The sequence below is a fragment of the Danio aesculapii genome, chromosome 13, assembly GCF_903798145.1.
Source record: "Danio aesculapii chromosome 13, fDanAes4.1, whole genome shotgun sequence".
In the NCBI taxonomy this organism is placed as follows: Eukaryota; Metazoa; Chordata; class Actinopteri; order Cypriniformes; family Danionidae; genus Danio; species Danio aesculapii.
Genome location: NC_079447.1, coordinates 15,737,363 through 15,760,179, shown reverse-complemented (window position 1 = coordinate 15,760,179; position 22,817 = coordinate 15,737,363). Strand labels below are relative to the sequence as shown.

Sequence of the window (22,817 nt, the reverse complement as noted above, 5' to 3'; positions counted from 1 at the left end):
TGCTGGCTCATGGGGTCAACAGGAAGTACTACTTGTGTCCCACCGCAGTTCTCGGCGGAAAAGGCAGTGGCAACTTAACGACAACGGCAACCCATATGGCGTCCAGACACCGTAAGCGATAATACAAGCACTTCTCCAATTATGCGCTGGCTCTTCGATCACAGTGACAAACGCGGTGAGTGTTTAATCAGCATCTCTCGCGGAGTGGGCGTGCACGCTTCATGTTTGAGGCCTTCCTGCGGGTGCACGCGACGCAACTCCAGTCCAGACCTGAGACGAGTTGTGCAGAGACCGCGTTGAATATGGCGCTAACTTTACATGCATCATTTGAGGAACAGCGTTAAACGTATGTTTTTTAAGATAAAACTGAGTTTAATGTGTTCAATGCTGTGCGCGCGCGCGATAGACACGTAGAGTTGTTGCTAAAGGCCCCCTGGTGCTTGCGGAAGCGTTTGGAGGTTTGTTTGTTTGTTTTGCGAGGTTTTTAAAACACCGGGAGTTACTGTAACAACGAATGGACCCTTTGCGAATTTTTAAGCGTTTAAAGGTGTTCAGAAAGGGTCAAATGTTGAGTGAGGCGCCCAGGGCCTCATTTGTTAGCTGTTTGAGCACGTGAACTGATCTGGAGTCAAAATAAAAACACCTATAACCTGAAAATATTCAAATTAAAGGCATGCGATAAATGTGAGGAGGTATATGAAGCGTTTGTATTCCTCAATGAACTTTTACAGTTGGACACCTGATGCGAATGCCATTTCAGCGGTTGTAATTCATATGACAAGCAGTTGTGAAGCTGATTGTTTGTAAACGTACGTTAGCGGGTGCGTAGCGCTAGTGTTTACGCTTTACTTTAGCGAAGCTCCCAGGATAAAGTAATGTTTTAATTGCAAAGATATTCAACTCTTAGACATAGATAGCCATATGATTAAAACAGTAAAATAATTACGTAATATACAAACCTTTGATGATTCTAAATTGTATTTAACTTAAATGGTAATGTAAACAATTGGTAATCAAACATTTGTGCAGATGAACTTTGGACTTAAAATCTAACCTGGGAAGCTGCTGAGATGCACATCGTGAACCCCCTGAACTGATGCATGATTTTCAGTGCCTCCGTAAAGAAATTTACTGTAACATGTAATGTGATAAAATAGGCAAAATTGTGTTTGTCCTCAGAAACGGTAAAGGGTAGTTAACCCAAAAACCCACTTGCTCCAAACCAGCAGGAGTTTCTTTCTTCTGAAGAACTTTAAACATAAACTTAAGAACTGATATTGGTCCCACTGACTTCCATTGTATTCCCCCCCCCCCCCCACTATAGAACTCATTGGGGACCATTTATATTTGTCATAGTACACTTTGTGAACTATACTGATGATGGTGCATTTAAGTCATGTCAGATAAATTGGATTTACAAATTGAATACATATGAACGCCAAGTTTTTTTTTTTTTTTTTTAACAAGTGGGAAACTCAATTTCCTTTAAGAGTTTCTGAGTGGGTGGCATGTCAGCGAGAAACATGGCAGAATCACTGATCTACAATAGATAATTATATATACAAAATATATAGCTTATTGCATATAGATCAGCAAGTGGAATTCATGATGCAAATTCAACTCGTGTTTGCAGTGACAAAATCACAGTTGATGCTAATTTGTGCTCACCATTGTCTTGAGTTAACAAACCCTGCTTTATTTTCTTGTAATTTAATCAAAAGTATGTTCAATGCAATCTTGTACTCAATGTCATTATAGGGTATGCAGAAAGACTTAATTTTACAGTAACGTAGGTTAAATGTAGACATGGGCCGGGATAAGATTCTGACAGTATGATAACCTTGGATAAACATATCACGGTTTCACAGTATCACGCTCTAAAAATGTATTCGTTTAATTGTCTGGATAAAAAAAAAAAAATCCCCTTTGAAAACAATGTATTTTATTTTTTGAAAGATTTAAAATATTTTGTAGTAGTAAACATGTCTAAATAATGAAAATGAATTAGGACTTCTGCTGTCTTCATTAGTTTCAAAAGCACATATTTCTTTACAATTTAAAATGGCCTCTTTGGATATCTTTACTGCTGGAGAAACTGTTGTCCTAAACAACAACAACAAAAGTATATAAAAAGTCTTGCACATACCTTAGGAACAGTATTACAGAAAATATTGGCAGTTTTAAAACTTTTTGACTTTTCCAAACCGCAGTATACCTTGAAAATGGGCATCATCCCATGCCTACTGTATGCAGTTACAAAATTGGCACGTCTAAGGTCTGTTTTCTTTAAAAATTAACGATCTCCATTGCCTGATTGATATATGATATAAAGTGGGTCTTAGATTGTACAAGAAGCACTGCATTAAATTACATTTTCCTCCAGTATTTTCATTGGCGTTTCTACGCTTGACTGCTGATCCTGATGAGCATGTAAACTGCTTTTCATCTTGGTTTATGCTTCAACAACTAAATGAATGCTGAAGTCTATTTAACTGATATTTTAATTACATTACAACATCGATACTGTAAAAGGAACCATATAAAGTTGAAAAAAAAAAAAAAAAAAAAAAAAAAGTCACATTGATCATTCACCGGATGTTTATCAGTATGGGAAGAAACACTAGTTGTGCATATACCTAAGACTTGTCAACTTGTAAGTAGTAATGTCCCAGGAGGACTGAACACCGCAAAAACTTGCATGCATTTAATGTCATCAGTCTAGCGTATCACAATAATTAAACTAGATGAGGATGTCTAATAGATACACCTGTAACACTTACCTTTTTTAACTCTTCCAGAGCAAACCACACAGTGCAGGTATTCATGGATATAGTTGGTGGTTCATTCAATCATCTGGTTCCCAGCGACCAGTTGGATGATTCCTTACTGCTCGGACAAAACCTAGAATGTGAAGCAAGTGATGAGTTTGAAGCAAAACCCGAAGATTCACTGAAGAACATGCTCAGTGATAAAGATCCCATGTTTGGATCTGCCAGTACCCAATTTCACCTTTTAGAAAATGAAGATTTCAAGCTTGGAAGCTCAGCAGGTATAGTGGTTGTTTAAAAAAAAAAAAATAATAATAATAATTCGCTTTGTGTGTTATTTACCACTGAAGATTCTGCTGAACTCAATTGACCATGTTTTGCAGATGCCGATCATGAAATGACAGGAGCAGGTGTTAGTCAGAGTCCATCCGATGGAGACCACAATCAGTCTGGCTTCTTGCAGAACAGGAGACAAGCAGGTCAAATGCAGAGGAGGCAAACAGGTGCGTGTAATATAAGGGAAATAAAGGGACACAGGTGGCTGAATTAATTTAGATTACTTTGAATCTGCTGAAGCTAATTGGTTGTGTGCGACTTTTTAACTATAATGATATAGTAATTAGATTTGTTCAAAGCTCAATTTAAAAACCACAGCGAGTGTTCAAAATCACATGTTTTATATAGATAGACATGACATTAAATACAAATAAAGAAACTTAAACATATTAATTCTGACCTGTAATTCAAATATACAAAAGAATAAATGATCTTTAAAACATTTTAGTGTTTAGTATATAAACTTCTTGCTGTCAAATTGGTAAACCCTTTTTATAAGTAGGTTATTTGTAAAGTGTAAAGACTTTAAAGGGCACCTATGATGAAAATCATCTTTTGTAAGCTGTTTGGACAGAACTGTGTGTAGGTATAGTGTGTCCACAGTCATTGGGGTGATGTAAAGATAATAAGTCTCTCTTTTTTTTATTTCCTGACGTTAAATAGGATCCAAATCCCTCCCATTTTGAGACCCACCGCAACATGTAGGAATGAGGTTTCCCCGCCCAACGAATTGATTGACAGCCGCATATTAACATGTCTCCGTAGTAACGCGTGCAATCATATCAACAAGACAGAACGTGTGCAAAGCAACTGAGACCAAAATATCTGTTGAGCTCGCTGTGATCATCAATCATCATCAAATGTGATCAAGAATGAGTTTTACAAGATTAAACGTGTTTTAAAGAGTGCATGTTTCTCAATGAATTGCAACGATTTTACCGTCTTTACTTTATCACCACAGCCGCGTCAGGTGTAAAATAGGTGCCCTTTAAATTAGATTATCTTTTGATATATGAAATGATACTATAGTAATATATGATATGACTGATTTGGTACATATACTGTTGTTACACTGAACAAAATGTTCGTGGGTATCTTTTTAATCATGGTGAAAATGTATGGGAATCATCATGTTTTGCTCAAATAAAATGGGACATCTAATATAAGGAAAAACAAGGGAACCTGCATTGCTTATTACACTTGTTTTGATGCTTGAAAAACTCTTTTGTCTTTAAACCATATATAATATTTAAGATATGGCACTCATGCTGCAATACAGAGACGCATGCCAAACTATATGCAAACACTTAAACTGAGAAAAAAATCTCTATGCAAGTTAGTCAGAGATGATGCTGGAAGTTTAGTGGTTTCTTTTTTCTAAACAAGATAAATTTGAACCAGGAGACTTTGTCACAAGACAGAACAAATGTCACCTTATTCAGTTTTCACCAAATCTTTAGTTACTCTACTTTGCCTTTGGATGGCAGCATGATGCTATATAAGGGAATCTTTTAGATCCTGTGTGGCTTTTCTATGTATATGGTGCTGCGAGTGACATTGTGATTTGTGATGTAATAAACATATTACTGGAAATTCATCCTCCTGTTTTAATGTAAATTTTAAATATCTCATGCTTTGGGATTTTATTAAGATTGAGTTAAAAGTTTGCTTGGAATGTGTATTTTACCCTAGTTTGACTGTTCATCTGCTCTATTTTGCAGCTACGAATATATTAAAACCATTTTTCTTTTTCAGCAAGCCGTGGTCGAGTCAGAGGCAGGCGCCCAGGTCCTGCACGAAAAGCAGTTGAAAGTTACAACCAAGAGTCAACATGTAGTGGAGAACATGATAGAGATAACAGTCCTGATGCAAAAAGGGAAGCCTTGCTTAGCCGTCGATTTGGAGTCCATGAGGTTGACTCCTCAATGAATCCAGTTGTCGTGTTGCGCAGATTAACTGTTACCGTAGGGGGCTATAAAATTGAACTGCTCCCTGGACCATCACAAACGTTTGGATCATTTAGCACAAGCGCCCTTCAGTCACTGGGTTTCCAGGATGATGGCATCATCGCTGATGGACTCGCACTTGATTTGGGACAAAATCAAGATGAACAAGCAGTCGATAATTCCACACCAGAAGCTGCTGCGGAAGTGAGCATTGACCAGTCAACTAGCCATGACGTGCCTATGGATTTTGGGCCTTATGTGAACCCTAATGAAGTACAAGACACTAACAGCTCCATGCCGCTCAAGCCCAAGGTGGAGAACGCCACGTCAGAAGACGCCAAAAAGAACAACCAAATTAAGACTCAAAAGCTAAGTGCACAAAAAACAGGGAACAAGAATGGCACGGCGGCTCAGCCAGTAGTCAAGAAGCTTCTGAAAAACAAACAGTCTCTCTCTGCTGCTAAAAACAAACCATCTACTCCGACCAAGCCAGGACTCTTACAGAAAGAATCCAAGCATCCCCAAGATAAAAAAATACATACAGGCCAACCAGAAAGTCATAAAGGGAAGCCAGTTAAGATGGAATTGAAACGGCCAGGTGCAGCACTTGGTCCTAAAGATGGCTCAAAAATACAGAAGATTAAAGATGGACATCCTGCACCAAAAACTGCAAGCCCATCTGGCCCATTGTCTCCAACCATCACCAAAAAATCATCATCTGAATCTGGCCCTTTGTCTCCAACCAATATCAGGAAACCATCATCTGATTCTGTCCCGTTGTCTCCAACCAATAGCAGAAAACCATCTAATTCTGTTCCGTTATCTTCAACCAATAGCAGAAAACCATCCTCTAATTCTGCCCCTTTGTCTCCAACCAATAGCAGAAAAACGTCATCTGACTCTGGCCTGCTGTCTTCAACCAATAGCAGAAAACTATCCTCTGATTCTGGCCCGTTGTCTCCAACCAATAGCAGAAAACCATCCTCTGATTCTGTCCCGTTGTCTCCAACAAATAGCAGAAGACCATCATCTGAGTCTGGCCCTGGAGTTAAGTCAGTCCAATCTCCTCACCCTCCAAAAAAGCCACAAAATCCTCCCACTTCGGGGAACAAGACAAACAGCCAAGGAGACGAGGAGCAGGAGAAAACCAAGGTTAAGAAGATGGAGAAGATCCAGCAAAGACACAAGAGTAGGAACTCCAGGAGTATCTCGGTAGAGGAGCCGCAGTTGTTTATTCCTGATAATGCACCTGTGGTGAAGAAGGAAGCTGAGGGCGACGCTCTTGCTGAAAGTGAAACGGTGTGGGACTCCACAAAGAACTGTGTGTTATGCAAGAAACCTCATAACAACCGGTATGTTGACTTTTAAATCCATTCTCATGGTCATAGATTGACACATTTTTCCAGTATTATTTCCTGTGGTCATTTCATACTAGCTTGAATGGATAGTTCACCCAGAAATGTAAATTGACTCACTGTTTAGGGGCTTCACAATTCAATCCAATTTCGATTATGGGGTCATGATTGAATTCAATTTCAAGGGTCACAATTCTGATTCTGAATCATCTGAAGATGATTCTTAACTTCTATTTTTTCTATATCTTCTGCTGTCCATGTACATATTTACATTACATTTTAACTAGAAATAGAGTTGAAATATAGTCTATGATTTTGTTTAGAGAGAAGACATTTTAACACATTTTAAACATAGTTTGTCCTAAATAATTTCTTTTGTCTTTTCCATGATGACAGTAAATAATATTTTAGTTATTTAGCAACATGCTAGTATTTGGCTTAAAGCTGGGGTGCCCAAACGTTTTCAAATGAAGGGCAAAAAACCAAATATCATTGAGAGCCATGAGCTGATGGTAAATATACCAAACTATTTTTTATTATAGTTGCCAAAAAGCTGCCCTACTTTATTTAATAATATAAAAAAACATTACTGTAAATCTACATACTAATAATGTACTATAACTTTTTAAATGATTTCTTATTGCAATATAAAAAAACAATCACATTTATAACACAGTGAAGTTCAATTCTGAATACACTAGTCAAGAAGAATCTGCCTTTGCATAGTTGGGTGACATTTTAAACAAAATCTGATTAATTAACACCATTGAAGTTAAAAACTTACCTTTTAATAATAAAACAAGCAAACATAGGGTTAGGTTAAATTTAAGTTTCCAATCTCAAAACCATCCCTATCATTTCTTATATGGTGGCCAAATCAAAGTTTATCATGGGCCAAAGCTGGCCCTAGTTTGGGCATATCTAGCTTGCAGCAATAAGCAAGCTTTAAAACAAAGTAATGCTTCATTAGTTTGCAAAACAGTGCAGTAGGCCTAGTTCAATTTCATTCACAACCCATGTTTTCAGAACACAAGCCGCAAGCTTTCACTCATAATGGAGAGTAGTGTAACAGTGACATACTATCCTGTCCACCTCCTTTACTGATTCTAAAAGCGCTGGCACAACGGACTAGTAGCGCAGAGCTTCACTGCATCTATGCCGACCGAGGGTTTTGCATTTGTCCAAATGAAGTGAATTCTGCATGTGTATGTGCGCCCATCAGCACTTTACTTCTGTTTAGACAAGTTTAAACTAATTTGAATACAGAATCGATTTCAGAACTTTGGAGAATCGATCCAGAATCGTTATGAGAATCACAATGCATCAATTTCTTTATTTTCTTTTCCCCCACCCCTACCATTTACCTACTTGGTGGTTTCAAACTTTTAGGACTTTGTTGAACACAAAGATATTTTGAAGAACGTTAATAAACAGAAAAAACTGACATCTGAAACAGGAAACAAAATACTATGGAAATCAATAGCTATTGTATATAGTAACAATTAAAATAGCAGTTAAACTTTTACAAATGAATGCAAAGCAAATCACTCGTCAAAATGTAACAAATTTATTATTTTTATCTGACTCAAAATCTTGTCCACAAACATTGAATTTTTTAAAACTGGAGCATCCCATTATTATTGACATTTTTATCAAAGTGAATGAACTACAGAGAACATTTTATAATGTGGTTTTCTGCTGGATCCCAGAACATGTTGGACTAATTGGAAATGAACAAGCTGCTAAAACAGCCCTAACAGGAAAAATAAAGTCCCACCATCAGATTTAAAGCCACTAAATAGAAGGCTACATTCTTAACAAACAGCAAGGAGAATGGAATCAGTGCACAAATATATATATATATATATATATATTTTTTTTTAATTTATTTATTTATTTATTTTTAACTCAAGACATGATGAGATTGTTTACAGCAGATGCTGTATCGGACACACAAGACTCGCATAAGATCATTTACTCAAAGGAGAAGAACCCCCAAAATGTCAATACTGCAACAGAAACCAAACTGTTGAACATGTTCTTGTGAAATGCCCTATTTTTAATGTTATCAGACAACAATTTTATCTGGTGAGACTATAAGTGAAATATTTTCAAATGTGAATCCTTTTAAAATTCTACAATTTTTATCAAAAGTAAACCTTAAACTGTTTTAGATTTTTATCTTGTACATTATCAATATTATTTTTGTATTTTATCTTGTATATTATTTATTACTGTTGATGACTTTTAATTGTTAAAATATTTTTATAATTAAAGAAAAGTATTATGAAAAGTATTATTTAAAGTAATATTTAATGTGGTACACTTGATCTGTTTTGTTTGCCATGACATAGCCAAAGAAGCTAATATGGCAATAAACTCAAAACGCTCTCTCTCTCTCTCTCTCTCTCTCTCTCTAATCAGAAATTCTTCAGAAGTTCTGATATAATTACATTTAAAATGTCTAAAATATTTTCATGGAACAGGATCTTTACCTAATATTCTAATGATTTAGAAAATAAAAGAAATAATAATAATTTTGACGCAGTGTATTTTTGGCTAGTGCCCAAAATATACCCATGCAACAGAAGAATGATACCAGAAAATAAAATAATTATCAGCTTATCAAGGCCAGGCTTTCAGCATCAGTGTATGCTTATTTAAAATCATAAGTTGGTTTAGCGAAGAAAGACTCTCTTTAGATGTGTATGTGTTTGCTCAAACCTGTGAATTTCTGTTGTCTGTGTGTTTGAACAGGTTCATGGTGGGCTGCGGCCGCTGTGACGACTGGTTTCACGGGGACTGTGTGGGTCTGGATCTGGCTAAAGTTCAACAGATGGAAAAGGAGGACCAGGAGTACGTGTGTCTGAAGTGCTGTGCACAAGAGGACGAAAAAACACAGGCCTCAGAGCAGTCAGATGATAAGTCATGCGCTAAACAAAAACAAAAACCCCAGCAGTCGCTCACCGCAGGTGGAATACGACCCTTCAGAAAAGTAAGCAAACATTTGATCCGGTATAGCAAAGCAACATTATTACAATCTCATCATAGAAATCAAGAGTTGTAGAAATACTTGCAAAGGTTTGATTATTTTGAGTTTGTGTCTGAAATTGTTGAGAGACTACAGGCTACTGAATTAGCTGTAGCTGAAGAGTTTGCTCTAATGAAGACTCTTGAAATAAATTTTCAAAAATATTATAATTGGACCTCAAATGGGAAAAGTTCAATAATATATTTTGACAACTCGTTTAGTTGGGGGAGGCTTAGGGGAAACATAGGATTTGGTTTGTTTTATCAACCTAGTGAGTGTTTATTGGTTGCTTGTGGCAGATTTACAGTCATATTTTGTTCTGCCCTTTCTGATTTAGCTTTTGGTTTGTGTGGTAGCCACCAGCTTTCTTTAAAGGGTTTGTATATACCTGCCTTTCTATATATTTTACACGTGGGTAATAAAGGGTTTAGTTAGCTTTCACTCAGGGTGTACTCACACTAGGCTATACGAATTGTGCCCAGACACGTTTGACAAGTGTGAGTGCTCCGAATCGGGGCCCAGGTGTGGTTCAGTTAGCTGGTCCTGGCCCAGTTGGAAGAGGTCTGCTAGATCGAGGTTTGGTTGGGCTTTGGCGCGGTACGCTTGTAGTGTGAGTGCAAAGTGTGCCTGAGCCCAAAACTGAAGGCGCAAAGTCACTTTTAACAGACTGTTTCATATGGATTTATTAATCATTTTTACTTTTTAATACATGTGAACTGTCATAGTTTATTAAAGATACAAACCCCTCGCTGCCACCTTCAGCAAACCTCCTAATGTGTGCAGCACAATGACTTTCATGAACATTTATGAGCGTCAAGATCTGTTCAGCAACAGATTTGACTGCGTATCAAACGACTTAAAATAATACTAAATAATATAACTAAAGCAATGTTCGTTGTACTGAGCGAGAGCGCTTCTCTTCACCCTGAACAGTACATCGATGACAATAGATATGCAATTAGAGTGCAGGAGGAGAGGGGAGGGAGGACAATCGCACCTGGGCACGGTTCTAGACAACTGTGCCTAGTGTGAGTACACCCTCAGCGTAGGTTGACGGTTTCTCACAGGTGTGTTTATATGGTGTTGCACACTGGCATATAAATCTGCAGTTATCACTGATTAGGCCATTTTGTTTGGCTCAGATTGTAGTGTTCACTAAAATAACTTTTATTTCAGTTTTATTTCATTTACTTCTTTTTTTAAATGCAGGATGCTGGAGAAAGGCGACTGTCAGAAGATTCAGCGCAAAAAGGTATGAATGTTTATTAATTTTACATATTATTTGCACTTAAAGGGGTAGTTCACCACAAAATGAAAATTTCCTCATCATTTACTCACTCAAGTGGGTTTAAATATGAATCTCTTCTGTTGAACACGAAACATTATTTGAAGAATGCTGGGAAAAAACAGCTATTAACATCTATACAATATATCTTTCTTCAGAATATCTTCCTTTTTGATCAACAGAAGAAATGAGTTGTGTCAATGTATAAAAAATGAATAAATGTCTCTTAATGATGAGTTGTTGCTACAGTATTTGAGTTTTTAAACTTTTTTTTTTTTAGGACCAAATATGAAGCATGAGACGAAGAAAGTTAAAATATCCTCTGTGAGCTCAAAGAAACCGTCCACCGGACACATCAGGCGGAATGTTCGGGACTCACTGGAGGAGATTCTACTGAAACGGTGTGTGATTTTTGGTGAATTGCTAGGAAAGTCATGTCTACGGTTTGTTAATAATAAGTATGGTTCAGTTGTTCATATTTCTCTTCACTGCATCTCATAGATCGAAGGAGTCAGACTTGAAGATTTCATCGGACAGGCCTGCTGAGGTAGCCAGAAGGACGGAGAAAGAGCTTTTTGCTCTCTTTCAGGGTGTTGACAGCAAATACAAAAACAAATACAGAAGTCTGACTTTCAACCTAAAAGATGCGAAAAATAATGTAAGTAATGTAATCATTTTCTCCTTTGTCTTTCTCATTTTCTCCTTTCATTTGTTAATTGTAGGTATTCGTGAGCATGCAGTCACACTGATCTGAAGAAAAACAATTGGTTAAAGATCAAAGTTTTCTAATTGAAAGATGCTAGAGCAGGGGTGTCCAAATCCGGTCCTGGAGGGCCAGTGTCCAGCATAGTTTAGCTCTAAACCCAATCAGACACACCTGAGCCAGGTAATCAAGCTCTTAAGCTGCGTTCACACTGGAGTTTGAAGCATGCGAAATTCTGTTGTACGGCGCTGCGAAAAGGGGCAGGATTAAACAAGATAATTACACATTTAAAAAAGTGAGCGATTGGTCCATGTTTTAAATTTCTGTCCAGAGAGGTCATGTTTTAATCCTTGGTTGGTCTCACGCAGTCAAGTGATGCGATTTTGTTGGTCAGAGTTCACCAAGCTTGAACTTTCCAACGCAGTGATCTGCGAAACTTGCTGCATGACCTTGCATTTCCGGTCTGACACATTCATGTGCGTATGAATGGATGTCTATGGGGCGCAAAGTCCAGTGAGACCGCAGCTTTACTTGGCTCACTTAAAATGTCCTGGCAGATGTTTTGAGGCAAGTTGGAGCTAAACTCTTAAGGACACTGGCCCTCTAGGTTTGAGTTTGGACACCTCTGTGCTAGAGCCAACAAACCAGGTAACATTATGATTCATACTGGTAAATGTGTTACATTAACAGCAGCAGTGTCTAAATCGGAGACACCATGTTGCCCTGTGAAAGCAAACTCCAACCAAGAAGAAAATGCGAAACTATCCAGGTTTCTATCCTAATTAATGAAGGATATCCTAATTAACTAATATGTTTTAATTAATGAATAATGAAGGAAATATTTTCAAAGTAGGGCTGCCAATATCGAAAACATTACACATTATGGTATTTTTTTTATATTGCGATATACAATTTCACTGGATGAGTTGGAAAAACTGTTTGGAATTTAAAATTTTAGATAGGTTGAGATTATTCTGTAGGGGAGTGCATAACATAAAATCTACAAGCAGAGATGAATTCAATAAAGAAAAATATGCAAATTAAATAGACAACATTTTATTGTTTTCTGAAGAGTCTAAATGTATTCAGGTATACAGTATACATTGAATAATCAAATAGAAAGTAATACTGCAAAGTCTTCGTTTTATAAACGATTCAGTTAAATTAATTGTTATTAATTTTTTTAAGTTACAAACGAGACATTTTCTTACACCTGAATGCTTTTAAAACTCTCACACAGTCACAGGCCTCAAAAAACACTTGCGAAATGATAAATTATAATCCAGACTCAACATTGCATATACTTGTGATGTGACTTGCAAGTAAATAAAGTAAATAAAGTAATTTATTCCAAATGCTAGTTGGGTGCTGTTCCATCAAGTTGCTAGAGTAGTTGACTAGTATTGGTAACCTAGCAACCAACAGTAAACAAGGCAAACATAATGGAGGCAGCTGATTAGAATGGTCAGACTATTATTGATTTTATTGTAAAAAAAAACTGCGGATTTATGCATAATGATTTTGGGTGGATCGTAATGTTAAATAAAAAAAAATTCATTTTTAACTTTTAATGTTTACAATGCAAATTCTATTAGATCCATTTATTTGATAAACAAAGCAAGTCTCTCATATAATATATCTACTAAAAGAGAGAAATTATTACTTCACAACAGGGGTCTCAAACTCAAATTGGCGGGGGGCCATATCAGTGACTGACAATTCAAAGGAGGGCCGTTTTCAACATTCTAGCACATAAAAAAACGGAAATGTGTAATGTAACTGATTCACTCAGACATTCTTGCCTAGAGTATCAAAGCTCCTTTTTCTTTCTTGTTGTAAATATTGAAGGGGAAGTTTAAATTACTATGAAAATACTACAATTTAATAATAGGCATAATTGTGTCCCAATCAATTGTTGCTTAACCAAAGGCTTACAACAAAATACAAACAAGAGGAAAAATGTATGTATATATTCACATTTATTTTAACAAGTTCGATTCAGTCAGCAGTAAAACTTTACTAATGCACATTTTTTTATACAAATCTTTATATGCATATGAGGAAAATCTATTAAATGAGACCATTTGAATTGAATATTAGCAAAATTATCATATTTACACCACCAGCATAACCTTTAAGCCACCAAGGAATGTTTGTACAACAAAATAAAGGCAGTATAAAACTGATTATAATCAAACGACCCTTGAATATTAACAAAAATCAAGCTTAAGTAAAACTAGAGGTAAATATTTCAGCGTTTAAATCAGCCCCAGAAATAACCTGCATGTGAGTTACTCTTGACCGCATACTGAGAGAAACCAAAAGTAACCCGAATATAGTACAGTACTTTAAATGCTTAGTAGGTAGGGGGTCAAAACCACTAGTGTATATGTGGCTGCACACACCAATGATAGTAATTCAAAAATATATGTTTTGTTGGTCCGAAGCTTGTTATATTTTTGATGTTGCGGGCCGGAGGGAGGAGGGTGTCGCAAATGGCCTGCGGGCTGGCAGTTTGAGACCCCTGCTTTACAAAGTGTATTGTAATAAAATCATATGAACATTTTCGTATTAGTCAAAAATATTACTGAAATTAATTTAAAAGCTAAATAAATATAAATTTACACACAACTAAATAAATAGGCTCAATGATGGACTGAAAATCTTCGGAAATCTGCATATTTTTTTGCGCACAGGTTCCGTGTGGGCCTACTGATTAGTCACATTGGTGTAATATTTGTATTAATTATTTTTCACAAAATTCCAAAACCACCTCAATCGAGTATAAAACTTTAAATAAATAATAAAAATAATTCTGAATTCCGCATGGGATACTTTTGGAAAGCCAGCTACAGTATCAAGTTCCCTGTTTTGAGAAAAAAAGGAAACGATCCACTTGTTTGAAAACACCCTTACAATTGTGAAATGCTCATGATCCTATATTATATTTGACATCATATGAATAATATCACTGTACTACCTGTTTTCTCTAAAAAGCATTTGTAGGAGAAGCACACATTTGTAGCTAAATCTAATGCAGTGTTAATGAAAATAAATGTTCTTTCTCAGGTGTTATTCAAGCGTGTACTCAAGGGGGAAGTTTCCCCTGCAGATCTGGTGCGCATGACGGCAGAAGAGCTGGCCTCCAAGGAACTGGCTGCTTGGAGAAAAAGAGAAAATCGACATGTTAGTAAAACTTTAGAATCTCACTATTTCTTTTTTTTGTCGACGCTGACATTTGCTTAGAGTGAAGTGAAATATCAAAAAGGAAAAGTTTATATTCAGCTTGTGATTTCAATGTCATTCTGTTTTTTGTGTATTGATTTGTTAAACCTGTTGATGTTTTTGTTGGCAGACAATTGAAATGATTGAAAAAGAACAACGAGAGGTAGAGAGACGCCCTATTACTAAAATCACTCATAAAGGGGAAATTGAAATAGAGAATCAGGAGCCCGCCAAGGCACCAGAGGCCATAGAGGTTGAGGTGAGATTTGGGAGCAATCTAATCTCCATTCGATGCAATTTAGTTATATTTTGCAACAAGTGAATAAGAAAATTGCTTTTTCTTTCCTTTAGCCAGAGCCTGTGCTGAAAGTTATGGAAGTGCCTGAAGAGAAACCCCCTGAGATTAAAGTTGAGAGTCCCAAGAAATCCATAGATACCACCAACTTGCACAAGTCTCATCTATTTGACCTCAACTGCAAAATCTGCACAGGTAAAACAGTTTTTAGAGGTAAAATAAAGTTCAGCTTCTGAAAACTTACTTGCATTCTTACAGGGATAGATCACAGAAATTATACAATTTACTGTTAATTTATTAACCCAGAGGCCATTAAAGTATTTAGTAGAACATTTTAAAGAATTAATGTTGTTAAAGCACCTAATAATATGATATGTAGATGTTATGAAACGAAGAAATAGAACTAGATTTAATTTATGCTTCATAAAATCTCTGTTTTATCAGGAGGCATGTGCTTTTGTTCACTTTATATGCTTCGTTTTTTTGTCTCTCAGAGATGGTAACGCTGATATTTAAGTTGCATACATCTTATATGAATGGCCTGAAGGTGTGAACTTTCATTTTTAGATAAATTAGCCATTTAAATAAAAATAGCTGTTTCCATCCACCTATTTTGGGTATGCACATAAAAACGTTTGATGGAAACACCAAGATGCGCTTAAACTTTTTATTCGGTAAGAAAAAAATATGCATAAACTATGATGGGAACACTTTTACCGAACAAATTTTAGTATCCACATTAAAAAAAAGTTGTTTGTTTGTTATAAGAGATCATGTGATGATAAAAAAGTGTGTGAATGGACAAAACAAGTTGCTGACTGCGCTGTAAAACATCTCAAATGTCATTTTGGTCATTTTAAAACACCTTAACCATTTGAGTATTAGTGTTATTATATTATTAATGACCTCCAGAACTGTCAAGAGTGTCTGCTCCGCAGGCTGTTGACTATAGACACCCTGAATGAACATATGGTGGCGTTTGATGACATCAGACTTCAAACGCCACCACACGTATATTCAGGCACCATTCACACTAATATGTTTTAGTTTTAAAATGCATAAGTTCTGCTACGGTTACGCCTTCCGTCCACACTACACCAGAGTTTTTGAGCAGCGAAAAGTGTAAATCTTTAAAGGGAACAGTGCACTTTATAACCTCATTCACATCATCCTGGATACGTTGATTCTCTTTCTTAACAATACAATAAAAAACATGATATAAGGAACTGCCTATTTTCATTTTGATATTAGCAAATTAACAGACACCGAAAATGTTGAGGAGTCGTGTAGCTGCATATTTATATGACCGTCATCTTCACTGTATGCATATTTATAACAAAATGGAGCCTATAATATAACAGCCTCCCTTCATTATTGACAATTCAAATTTTTTAATAATCAATCATGGGCATTATAAAAGTATAACGTACAATAAGTTTATACATTATTGGAAATAAAGGGAAGCAATCAGTCAAATGTGCAGAATCAGTGTATGTGGTTACATAAATTAACTTATCTTTGCGCTCAGCCAAAACGCGTTACCTGAGAACAATTAATAGATTCTTAAGACCAAAGTCAGGGAATATGTCGATAGATATAGACGAGATGAATTAAATATCACATTTAACAAATATAGTGAGATTAGATCCAGCTGTAGATCTGTAGTGTGTGTGTGTGTGTGTTTGTTTGTGTGTGGTTTTTAGCAGTATAGTGTGGACAGAAAGCTGTCCAGAAACGCTGGGTAAAACGCCAGTGTGGATCGTTTTCATTCTAAAATGCTGTTTTAAAACTAAAACCGATTACGGGGCCTCAGGGTGTCCACAGGGTCTTAAAGTATTAAAAGTTGATAAATCTATGTAGAGAAATTTAAGGCCTTTAAAGTATTAAAAAAGTCTTAAATGCTATTTTGCAAGGTATTAAATTTTATATCATTTTTGATTATGCAATGTTTGGTTGTATGCTGAAGTTTGCCTGTTGGACAATTGGACAGTTGGACACTGTGTAGTTTATGAAATCAATGACATCCTACTAGATTTGATATCATGTTGCTTTGTTTACTGCAGTAACCCAGGCAACACCATTATTTCTGCAGTTCTATAGGTGCCAACAAATAGCTAGATTTAACAGATTTTAATTCAGTATATGAATAATTTTTCAGTTTTGGATTAGTCTCTTACATTAATGTTTAGTAAATATACTGCAAGTTAATCTTGCCAGGGTTTCTGGTTGAAACCTAAAGTTGTTTTAAGGCCTTAAAATTTATGGAAAGGGTCTTAAAAAAGGTCTTAAAGGTATTGAAGTTCCTGTATATATTGTCATTGTGTGTCGGCATTTGTCTTATGAGCCGCAAGTAATTTATTAAATAAAGAAAAGATTGACGCAGCTTCTCCTACTGCAGCAAATCCTGTTTTTACTTTTGATATTTGGCGGCAGATAAGCGGCGATTTTGTTCTCTTTGACTCGTTGGATGGAAACGATACGTCTCTTATGCGTTATTCCAGTTTTGTGCATAAATTTAATGTGAATCTTTGGATGGAAACATAGCTAATGTTAGCAAATCTTTTTTTTTTTTAACTTTTGTCTTTTGGTTTAAAAGTGGTTACATTTTGCTTAAACTGATTAATGCAAAGTAATTTTAAAACTTTAAGTTGTATAAACTTTCTGGATGTTTCTGTGAAGGTCGCATGGCTCCACCTACAGAGGAAGCCAGTACAAAGGTGGTGAAAGTGGCTACAACAGTAGTGAGGAGGCAGTCAAGTGTGACAGAGGAATCTCAGCCATCTACAACCACACCTACATCAGCACTGATGGATGATCTGACTTTAAGAGCCATGGAGGAAGGTCTCCTCAATTTCCTGCCAGAGTCTAGGTAAGATATCCAATTAAACAAGTGATTTGTGGAAACCCATGGTGTGAATGGTTAGTTAATTATATTGTGAATTCGTTGCTTTCTGATTTCTTCAGTAGGGCAGATAGTCTGTGTAGCAAAGAAGATACAGCTACTTTCCTCAGCACCTTGGAAAGTCTGTGGGGCGGTTATGTTGATATGCCGGCTGTGGCAAGGTTTCTAACAAAATCATATCTTGTCTCTGGAACGCTGGACCACCTAACACAGGTATGCCATGGCAACATTTTCCATGAAACATATCCTAAGTGTGTCAGCCAGACATTTAAATGGATTTATTTGGATGATTTGTGTTTGCAGGATTTGCCGGACAACATCCAAGTAGGTGGTCGAATCTCTCCTCAAATAGTCTGGGACTACGTTGAGAAAATTCGTGCTTCTGGGACAAAGGTGCAAATGATTGGTCATGTGATTTGCCACTTTCTTCATGACCATTTGCATTTGTTTTTTGTGACTTAATTTGTCTTTTTCTTTTGTAGGAGATCTGTGTAATTCGTTTCAGCCCAGACACAGAGGAAGATGAGATTTCGTACACGTTGTTGTATGCCTACTTCAGCAGCCGTAGAAGATACGGTGTTGTTGCCAACAATCGCAAACAAGTTAAAGACATGTATCTCATTCCTCTCGGGTCCACAGAAAAAATTCCCCATCAGATTGTTCCGTTTGATGGCCCAGGTAAGAATTTTAGTTATCTTTTAGGATTTATATGCAGGCATGGGCAGTATTTATGATACATGTATTTCAAATACAAAATAGTATTTTGTAATTTGTATTTTAACAGGGTTGATGAAAATGGCTTAATATTTTGTATCAAGATACTTTAGTGTCTTGTATTTTTAAATACTGCAAAATACTTTGTAAGTCTACATGATGACAAAAATGCAGCCTCAGATTAGTGCTTTCTCAGTTATTTGCACAAGCTTGAGATCAGAACAGAAAATTGATTGAGAAGGTGGTCAATGATTGGAGTATGGATGGAAATTATGCAACACATAAAGAAAATACCAGACAAATGTCATAGGTATATTTGGAAGCAAGTCCACAATCACTGAAAATAGTATACTGTACAATGCTAACATCAATAATATGTAATGGCAGTATAGTGTATAAGGCAATGGCGTCTTTGTTTAAGAAATGAAATCCAAAAGCAGAAATGTGGAGCCTATACAGCACATAACCGTTATCAGTCTCAATGCTGAGGAGGTTTAGAAATAAAAAAAACACTTAATATAATAGATAATAATAGTTTTAGATGGATTGCTGATGTAGATGCCAAATAAAAGACAAACATTAAAATAAGTCCTTCAGTGGTGATTCCTACAATACTTCATTGGCTGTTTAAAAATCCTAGTTGATCTACAGGTGCTCTGTATAGGTAATGAAGAGTAAGAAAATGCCTGTCTAAAGATGTCAAAGTGGCACAATACTGTATATTAGATACAAATATTTAATAATAGTCCAGTACAGACTGGTCAAAAACTCCAGACTCCCTTTACAAAGCAGCAGCAGGATATATGAGATATCATGTTTTTACTTAAGTATATAATATTTCAATTGCAAAAAACAAAAATTTTTTTTTTTAAATTATGTGAGCAAAAAATTGAAATAACCTCTTAATACAAATCACCCTTTTAAAATATAAGACTGTTAAGAGATGGTAGTACTTTGTTCCAACTCATTATCTGCATTACATGGTTTTTACATGGTTCTTTTCCTGAAGATAAATACCAAAAAAAAAAAATGCAACTGGAATAACTACAGCAGACACCATCATCAATCTCATATGAAGCATATGATGATGTGTTCCCTTTCACACTCTGTTTCAAGGGCCAAGAGGAAGGGGTAGGGGTTCAAAAATAGAATTGGGGTTGGGCCCTAAACTTGCGCAGAGAAAAGCTGTTGCTGTCAATCATTGTTTACCTCACTGAGTCAGTTTAATGGTGATGGGATTGATCCAATAGCCCTATTGATTGAAGGGTTGTGAAGAAATGCCATGCTCCCTTGTTAAACTATTTTGTATTTTTTCAAAATACAGTATTATATGAAACATTTGTGGCTGCTGTATTTTGATACATGTCAAATTGAGGTATTTTATTTGAAAATACACTTCAATGTATTTTTGCCCACCCCTGTTTGTACGTATTCAGCAACACTTAATTTTGATAGTTCTCTTTTGACATACTGTTGATTAGTAACTTTGCAAGATTTTTCAGAAATGCTGATTTATTCCTTTGTATCCAGCCATTTTGTCTGTTCAGACTCAGGGGAGAATCGTAATCTCTTGTTTAAACAAAACACACAAATTGTGGTTTTCAGTTTATCCATAATCGTGCAGCTCTACAAATGACTATAACATGTAACTGCAAGTATATATGCCAACTTATAAGTTACTTTAACAGAAAGGCTAAAGGGAACCATCAAACTAAAATGTCAGCATAAAATCTTTGATATTAATTACAATGCTTTACATTTTTAGGACTGGAGACCAATCGACCAAATCTACTTCTTGGTTTGATCATCCGCCAGAGACCAAAAAGAGACTTTGGGGTAATCTTGCCAAGCGATGTCAGTGAAGCTCCAAGTTTCTTGGCAGAGAGCAAACCTCAGGTCGACTACCCACAGAAGACTCCTGTGGCCCTAGACACGGAGCAAAGCTTTATCAGCGATCTGGGGAATGCCAGGAAAAAAGACACCACAGACTTAATTAAGTCGGTTGTTGAAGAACCAATATTGGATACAGAGACCGATGAGAATGTTTCTTTGCGCTTTCTTCCCGGTGTATTGAAGTTGCCTGAAAAAGCAACGTCATGTTCGAATGACAATATGAAGAGTGAATCCACAAAAACTATGGCCAAGACTCCATCTGTTGACAGTGGAAACAATGCAACAGTCAATCCTAAACCTGTACCCAGCACTCTACGACTCGACCGCTTTGTTATTAAGAAAAAAGAACCCAAAGCTGTTAAAACAGAGCAGGCGCCAGTTAGTGTGAGTCTGGAAACCAGCTCAGAAAAGAAAGAGAATGCAGTTGTACTTTCTCTGAGTGACAAACCTGCAGATGTTTCAACCGAAAGTTTCCTCTCCTCTCTCACAAACACTAAACCCAAAGAAGAGTCCGAGTCCAGTAGCACAGCTGCACCAACTAGTCAAGAAACCAGTCAAACCATTTCATCAGGTACATTGAAAGATTCGGTCGATGAAGGCTCTAGTTCTGCTCCCCAAAACGAAACCATATCAAGTCCTACAGCAACTATTAAGGTATCTCCTGCTGGAATTTTGAAGAGAGCTTCTTCAGCACCTGAACCCACCGAATCAAAACTGCCAGAAAGCAGTTCAGAAAAGCCTGAGCAGAAAGTTACACCACTACCATCAACGCAAGAGTGCAAAGCCATAGAGGACATCCAAGCCATTACCACAATCTCATCCATCGGGAAGAACGAAGGTCTCAAGCAGTCCAGAAGCTCTTCTTTTAACCCTAAAGTTTACAACCCACCGGTTTTTCACTCGTATCTCTCCGGTCCACCTGATCCCCAATTTTACCCTCCTCCAGCCAATCCTGCTCATTTCTTACCCCTTCAAGCTCACCTTCCCCCACCTTTTCCATTTCCTCCAGGTCCGCCTCCTCTGCAGATGTTCCCTCAAAGCGATCCTCACATGCTCGCTCCACCATGGCCTCAAACCGTCCCTCCACCAACGCTCCCACCCCCTCCTATAGCCTACGAGTCTAGCTTGCCGACCGCTTTGCCCCTCAGCAAAGATGAGAAGGTTTCGGAGAAGTCCTACAGTGACTTTGTTGACAAGTTGTCCAGACGCTCCGAGGAGACCTACAGGAAGGACAGCAGTAATAGAGAGCACTATGACAAGCATCATCACAAAAGCAGGCACTACGAGCGGGAGCGCCACTCGAAAGACGAAAGGTACGAGAAACATCGAGAGCGACGGCACAGCAGCCATCATCGAGACAGAGACAAACACAGATCACGCGATTCAGATCACGAGAAGCACAGGAAAGACTCTAGAGACAGGCGTTCGTGATCTTGGGGGATCTAAGCGCTCATCCTACCTTAAATCTGTAACAGTAGAAGAAAACTATTTATAAAGTTTCAAAATGATTTTTATATGAAAAGCAGCTAGTCGGAGATTTTTAGTTGGTTTTGTTTTGTTTTTGAAATCTAAAGAATGTTTGTTTTTAATGTACATTTTTCTGTACTTGGCTTTTCAATTACCCGCTAACATCTTCATAAGCAGCTGGTTGTAATCAAGAAAATGAAACTACTGTCGTACGCAGCGTTCCATGAGACGAAACATCCCGTGGTCGATAAGAACAGCTTCTTTTGCTTCATTTTCAGTTTTAATTTTTCTAAATTTGGCTTCTTAAGTATTTTCTATGTTTCCGGTGACAAATATTTTCTTTGTACATTTTGGCTTGTCACCCAAAACAGAAATGTGCACATTCAGCACATTGTGTTTATGTACAGTTCATAATAAAATGTTTTTATTGTTAGTAAGGCGACTGAAATGAAAGTCTTTGTTTCATAAAAAGGCTCATTTTTTTATTGTCATGCACTGTAATTAAAAATAACACCTGGGATCAAAGAGGAAAGTACTTTTTATTTCACAATTAAAAGAACAAGCTTTGTGAATGGCTTTTGAAAGAACCTGGAAGGAAATCATGTACCATTAAAGGCACAAAAGCCACATTCATTAGAGACAGAACTGTTAACCAAAACAAAACCACACACATTTAAAAAGTTAGTAAGAATGACGTTTGGTATACACAGCAGTTTAAATGTTGGTTCATTTACCTTTCATTATATAATCTGAGTATATGTTATCTATTACAGTAAAGACTGAATACAATTTAGAATAACTTCAAACCGTTTCAAACTTCTCTAATATGCTGTTATAATGCTCAAGAAACATTTTGTCTTACTGTAATGCTGCGTTCATACCAGACTCGGCACATGA

At 36.7% G+C, this 22,817-nt stretch overlaps 1 protein-coding gene across 4 annotated transcripts; it reads left to right on the top strand.

Moving 5' to 3' along the window:
- The first annotated feature begins 20 nt into the window (after positions 1-20).
- Positions 21-22,362, top strand: phf3 (PHD finger protein 3). Of its 4 annotated transcripts, none has more exons than XM_056470319.1 (16): positions 21-111; positions 2,799-3,049; positions 3,152-3,271; positions 4,860-6,402; positions 9,163-9,400; positions 10,646-10,688; positions 11,002-11,122; positions 11,223-11,379; positions 14,494-14,610; positions 14,780-14,908; positions 15,001-15,139; positions 17,624-17,813; positions 17,909-18,059; positions 18,150-18,239; positions 18,329-18,524; positions 20,326-22,362. In XM_056470319.1, the coding sequence occupies exons 2-16, from the start codon at positions 2,824-2,826 to the stop codon at positions 21,882-21,884; spliced, it is 5,019 nt and encodes a 1,672-aa protein (XP_056326294.1). In that variant the 5' UTR covers positions 21-111; positions 2,799-2,823; the 3' UTR covers positions 21,885-22,362. The 4 variants fall into 4 exon arrangements, with proteins under 4 accessions (XP_056326294.1, XP_056326293.1, XP_056326291.1 ...); XM_056470318.1 differs by having other exon boundaries at positions 38-175; positions 17,912-18,059; XM_056470316.1 differs by having other exon boundaries at positions 38-175.
- The last annotated feature ends 455 nt before the right edge of the window (positions 22,363-22,817 follow it).